General features: G+C 48.7%; 1 protein-coding gene across 1 annotated transcript in view; it reads right to left on the bottom strand.

The window, feature by feature from the left end:
- Positions 1–5,859, bottom strand: part of RNF38 (ring finger protein 38) — a 144,163-nt gene extending 138,304 nt beyond the window's left edge. Inside the window, exon 1 of the mRNA XM_075726975.1 lies at positions 5,331–5,859. Within this exon, the coding sequence (XP_075583090.1) occupies positions 5,331–5,859 (529 nt within the window). The remainder of the gene's footprint in view (positions 1–5,330) is intronic.
- Between the last annotated feature and the right edge of the window lie 599 nt (positions 5,860–6,458).

A 6,458-nucleotide genomic window follows, 5' to 3' on the forward strand; every position in this document is an offset into this window, starting at 1 on the left:
AAAAAGATTTAAAGCCTATCTTTCTCAGGAAAAAAACATGGGTCAAAAAGATTCTGTGCATGTGTGGATTTCATTTTGCCAAGCAAATTTGTGGATAAAAAAAGGCCTGTAGAAGCAGGAAAACTAAATATAAAAAGGCAAGGGGAAAAAAAAAAAAAACCCAAAACTTTATTTTTTAATTGAGAACAGCTTTTCCAAGGATTTACAATGTTCACAATCATATTTATTAATATTCTTTAAAGCAATTTCTCATTTTAACATTTTTGTGACAAGGCAAACATAATTCTCAAACTATGTTGAGAAAAGTGTTGACTTTTCGGTCTCTACACCCAGTTGAAAGCACAAGTGAAGCAGTGAGAGTATGAAGCAGTGAGAGTACAAAATCCACCCTGCTGCCTAACTTTTTTTTCTGTAGTAATTTCATCTTGGAAAGAAAGAGCTCAAGGCTCAAATAGCACATGTAATGTGCCTGGGATGCCAACCTCAGATAGATATGAAAATGCAAATGTTGTAGCGTTGTCATTAAATGCAGAAAAATCATGCAGACCTGAGAGGAACTGTTAGGACATGAACCAAGCTAATACACACACACACATATATATGTATACATGTAATTTTTTGTGACATTCCTTTTCTTTGAACTCTACTGCACATTGAATCATCAATTATCTGTTATTACTTTAACTGAGATGAGACCATCAGTTTCAAAACCAAACGCTAACGAAAAACTGTACAAGATGTCAGACCTAAATTGGTTTTCAGCTGTAAATCCATGCCATCTTCACTAATGCCTATGCAGTGACACCAGTAGAAAATCAACACACACTCACATCTAACACTTCTCCTCTGAATGACAATTAATCTCTCCCCCATTTTCTAGGCAATTAACAACTTTTAGCTGAGGCTGTAGCTAACAAAAGATGGGTGAGTTTACAAACCAAATCAGTTGCCAGCTACATTGCAGCTCTCTATTACATTTTCCTGTGTAGCCCCCAAAATCAGTCCTGATGGCTGAAGGATCAGTTCCAGTAGGCCATCCAGTTCAAATCAACAGATAGTTGATTTGATAATCAGTATCTTGATGGATTAGGCCAAAAGAATAATTTAGATTATTTCCTAAGCAGATGTTGCAAAGCAGAGCATGTATTTAAAAATTAAATGCTTATATCTGGTCTTTTTCCTGTTTTTAAACTGAAATTTGTACTGTAGAGACAATTTGGAATTTTTCATTCTTGTGCTCCTGCATATTTTACATTTGAAATATTCCAGTATAAGCAAGGATAAAGTTGTTCATACCACAAGAACTATAATTAAAAGATCTGCATATTAATTTTATTTTATTAATTTTCCTTAAAACACATTTATCTCAGTCTCATACCATCTTTAAATACTTGTGTTGGGGAAGGAAACATCAACATTTGCTTGCTTTCGCACAACACTACACCAACATTATAATAAATAATTCTGAGATACTAAAGGTAATTACAATCTATTGTCCAAGGCAGATTAGTTCTACCCAACAAACATGCACAGTAACACATTTACACTATTGTGGTAATTCTAACCAAGTACCACCACCAAGCCGCTGCTTTACTTAGGAACATCACACTTTAATGACATTCAAATAAAGGTACTGCAATATTAGCTTCTGGTTTGGGTTTTTGTTTGTTTGTTTGTTTGTTTTTAATCTATGAAAATTAATTGCAACTCTTGAAAGCCATCCACGTATTGAATGTGCTTCAGATGTTCTTGTGAAGAAGTCATCTTTCCATCTTGCTTTATTTTACGTGGTTATAAAGCTGTGAAGGCATCACCATGATGTAAATCAGAAAACTTGCATCTATCTCCAGGCATGCCAGAATTAAGTATAACATTCACCATAAAGCCACAGTAACTGCTTTCCAGTTTGAGAACAAAACTACATGTACCATGCATAGACAGTGTAACGGTGCACAACTGCAAAAGGCACAAAAGCTTGCATGTGCCAATATGAACATACAAGGAGTTTTAGTACTTATATTACAACTGCTTAGCATATACAGCATTAGGCAAAATCACTACCTTTACAAGCAAGTCCATTCCCTCACATTCCACAGTTATGCATACGTTTGAAAACTGGCACGGATCCTTTCATGAGCAGTTTCAGCTTCTCCAGACTGAAAGACTTAGCAGATGCCAAGTTATCTGCCTAGATAACTTAGCCTCATGTGCATCTTAAACAATAATTTCAGTTTTTAAAGTTATTCTAACTAAAGATTTTGCAACATAAGGAAGGCAAGCAATATTAATTAAATTTAGCGAAGTTTACCAGATGACATCCAAAAAGCTGAAAAGCATAACAAAGACATTCAAAAGAAAAGCTGCTTTCACCAGCTATAGACATCACACCAGTATCTTAAGTACACCACAACTTTCAAAAGCCATCTTTCTTTCCCAAATGCTGCAAAACCCAAGAATGTTAATATAGACCTTACAAAAGTAGTAAAGCTGAAAAGGTCTAAGAATGTACACTATGGACAGACTTTTCTCTTCCTAGCTGACAACCTTGCCTCTAGGTGGGCTTCTCTTTTTCGCTGAGAAGATGCAGGTACCCCAGCTGAGGCAAAGCATTTTATGGAAGGTGAAGTACCCCTTAAGATCAGGATCAAGTTCCTGAATGAAACAAAGAATCAGCTCTTCAGTGCAGCATTTTCTAGTCCAATATTCTTTCACTAATTTGACAGCCATGAATAGAGACTTTCCCTTCTGTTGACACAGACTGTTAGGAGAAAAATACAGAAGAAACAACAACAACAAAAAAAAAGAACCAGCCATTCACAAAACGTTTTGCTGCTGGGGGAAAAGAAATAGCAAACATTCTTTCAACCTTGCTTGTAAACTACAGTAATTTCACTAACCCCTAATGTTTGAAGACCAGGCAACAACACAGCTTTTTATCAAAAGTTAATGTATTAGGACAACCAATAGGAGACTACTGCTTTCAAGAGCATGACTAAGAGGATGCTAAGCAAAACAATCCAGTTCAACCCTGATGCCAGAGTTTGGTGCATCATTTTTCCCTCTGGTGGCAAATATTTGAACAAAACAGGTAGAATTTCACACAGTCAGAATAACGGTCTTTCACTTTGGAGAAGAGAAAATACATTTCTCAGCCCCAATCTAGAAATCTCCAGGATTTGTCTGTAAATTATGACATTACCTCAAAATTCTAATTTTGAATCAGAGATCATACTACATGAAAACATTGCATGTATTTTTGAGATCACAACTAACAAGAAACATTCACCTGCTACTATGACTTAAGTAATCTGTAAAACTCAATCATTTAACTCGGGCATCTGCAAAGCTCTTTTGAACAAACTGGTTCTGACTATTCCAGTTACCATTAAGCACAGGACTTTTAAGCACAGCATCTGTGTTAGTGAATACAAAACTTCAGGACAACCCAAAAAGCCCCTTCCCTTTTCGGAGAAGAAAAAGCTCAGCATTCCCTAATGCAAAAGTAAGGTCTTTGTACACTAGGCCTGTGATGAATTCATTATATGATAAAGGTTATAGTTCTTTTCTCCACCAAGATTTTCCAAATCATGGGAAATACAAAAGCTTTTCTCTCCCAATAGTAGCATACTAAGTCAATTTGTCTATTGGATTATTAAGAGCGTGGGAAGGTTAAGAGAGGGTTTGAGATCAAGCTTTAAGATAAGGTTATCATCTACACCAAGAATTTCCAAGCAATTTTAAAACAAAAAGTTGAAATACGGTTTCATCAGGTAAAACCTCCATTTCCAGATCACCTATACTGGAAGAATATTTTTCTCCTATATATTTTATTTGGAGGGCCCAAATACTTAGACAGGAGAGACTGATCTTCCCCATGTGCTGTGTGGTCTCAGCAGACAGGAAAAGCTATTTTTGTGCTATGTAATACAATTCAAAGGTAAAAATTCAAGTTCTTCCTCCACTTTCTGCACAGCAGTCTTTTAATACGCTGTCAACCACAAATTTCAAGAGGAACTTATCTATAAAACCTACTTCATTTCAGAGCAAGATTTCCATCAATATAAACACGCATACTGCAGACTCCTGTAAATCATACAAATTAAGCACCACTAAAAATAAGTTCTAAGAAAAGACTGATTAGATATCTCACTTATATGAGAAAGAACAATGTCTTGTTTTCTGCCATTCTCCAAGGCCACTTCCTAGTTACTAACTTCACATAAAGATTTTCATTCTTGCTGCCATTCACAAACAGCAGCTTAGGAAAACATCTAAGGCCCCAGTCATGAAACCACACAGACACAAGTTTAAATTTAAGCATGTGGGAAACTCCACTGCAGTCCTGGAAGCAGCTCTGGTGTTTGACAATAAGCACATCAACCAAGATGTTGGGACCTCAGTCCTGAAAGCATCGTAGCTCCAGGACAAGTGAAACACATGCCCAAAACCAGTTCTGAAGAGACACGCTGCTGCTGGCTGTTTCTAACAGAAAACTCAAGAACATGTTTAAAGGGCAGCTGTTGAGGGCCCCGAAGGCACTCAACCCGGGTTCCCACAGAGGCAGCCTGACTTTCAAATCATTTTGAAGCTACACGCAGGAACTTGAGGTGACCTGCCACGGTAAACCGTGAACTTCCACGGACACCGGCAGCCCACTGCGAGGGGCAGCGCCGGATTCAGGGTCACGGAAACATCCCTCCCCGGCCCAACCTTTCAGGAGCGCCGGCACAGCGGGCGCCCCGCGGAGCCCGAGGGCAGGCTGCAGCCTGCCGGCGGCCGCTGTGGGGAGCACGGAGAGCGGGCAGGGCCGGCCAGGCCCCGGCGCTGCCGAGGGCACACCAAAACCTCGCATGAGACGCGGCCTCCGCCGCCGCGAGGGCGAGCGAGCACCGACGCCCACCAACCCCCTCCGACTGCACCGGCGGCCGACAGACGGGAGCGCAGAGCGGGGAAGCGTTGGCAGCGGTACGACGACCGGAGGCGACACCCCCAGGCCCGCGGGCCGCCCGCGCTTCCCAACGCCGCATCCCGACGGGCGGTGAAAAAGCCATGGCCGCGCCGGGGGCCCCGGGCACCGCGCGGCTGGCCAGGGGACACACGGACTGTCGGCAGCCGCCGCGACCTGCCTCGCTCTGCTGTCACCGGCAGGAGTTTTTCCTCCGTCCCGTCCCGCTGCCCGCCCCCGACCCGGGGGAGGGCCCCCCCGCGGCGGCCGCGACTCCGGGCGCTGCGGAGGACAACTTCGAGGCCCGCCGGGCCGGCTGCGCTGCCAGGCGGGGGTGGGACGCCCGGAGCTACTCCCCCTCCCCCGGGGCCTCTTCCCCGCTCACCTGGCGGCGGGCCTCTGGCGCCCGGGGCGGCGCGGGGTGCGCCGTGGCCGGCGGGGCTACCCCGGCCCTGGCTGCGCGCTCCCGGCTCCGGCAGGGTCGGCCCGTGGAGGGGCGGCGGCGGCGGGCAGAGGGCGGGGGGCGGCGGTAAGCGAGCGGCGCCGCCGCTCATGGCGAGTCCGGGGAAGCCGGAGCGGGAGCGAGCGCGGGTCCGGGGGGGTGCTGGGAGGAGGCAGGCAGCCGAGGGGGAGGCGGAGGCGGCGGCGGCAGCCTCGCCAGCGGGGGAGGAGGCAGCGGAGGAGGCGGGGGGCGGTGGAGGGGAGGAGGAGAAGGAAGGCAGGAAGGGGGCGTCGGAAGAAGCCACCCATCTGCCGCGCCCGCCCGCCTCGCCGGCCTGGCGGAGGGGCTGGGGCCGCTCGCCACCGCTCACCTCGCCGCGCGGAGCGGCGCCGCGGTCCCGCCGGCGGGCGGGGGGGAGGAAGCAGGCGTCGGACTGCGCCCCGCGGGGCGCTGAGCGGGCGGCGACTGGCATCGCTTCCGGCTCCGGCCAGCCGGCGGCGCCCGCCTTCCCGAGAGCGAGAACAGCCCCGCCGCGGGGACGGAGGAGCGCTCAGCGCCGGCGGGGGCACGTGGGCGGCATGGGCGACGTGGGGAGCCTCCGACTGGGGCGCAGCCCTCAGCCGGGCAGCGGAGGCCGGCGCCGGCTGCTGCGGGGAAGAAGCTACCGCCGCCGCCCGGCTCGCTGCCGAGGAGGAGGAAGTCTCCCCGCCTGCTTCCTTCCTCCCTTCCTCCCTCCCTCCGCCCCGTCCCGGGCCCGGCGGGCGGGAGTGCCTAGCGCGCTGCCGGCGGCCCGGCGCCTGCCCAAGGCTGCTCGCCTCCCGCGGGGCCGAGCGTGCTCGCAACAGCGCTGCCGCAAGGCGCGACGAACCGCGGAGAGCACAGAGGCACGGCAGCCAGTCGCCCTTTACTGTGGCGGTGTCCCGGCCGCGCCTTCGGCCGGGCGGGGGAGGGGGAGTGGAACCCGCGCCGCGATCGGCCGGCGGCCCCGTCCTGGGCCCAGCGGGCCTCAGCCCGCCCCGAGCAGACCCTGCGCGCAGAGCCCGGAATCATCCTCGCCCGGTCTCACGTTCC

This window comes from Pelecanus crispus, chromosome Z (genome assembly GCF_030463565.1).
Source record: "Pelecanus crispus isolate bPelCri1 chromosome Z, bPelCri1.pri, whole genome shotgun sequence".
Lineage (NCBI taxonomy): Eukaryota > Metazoa > Chordata > Aves > Pelecaniformes > Pelecanidae > Pelecanus > Pelecanus crispus.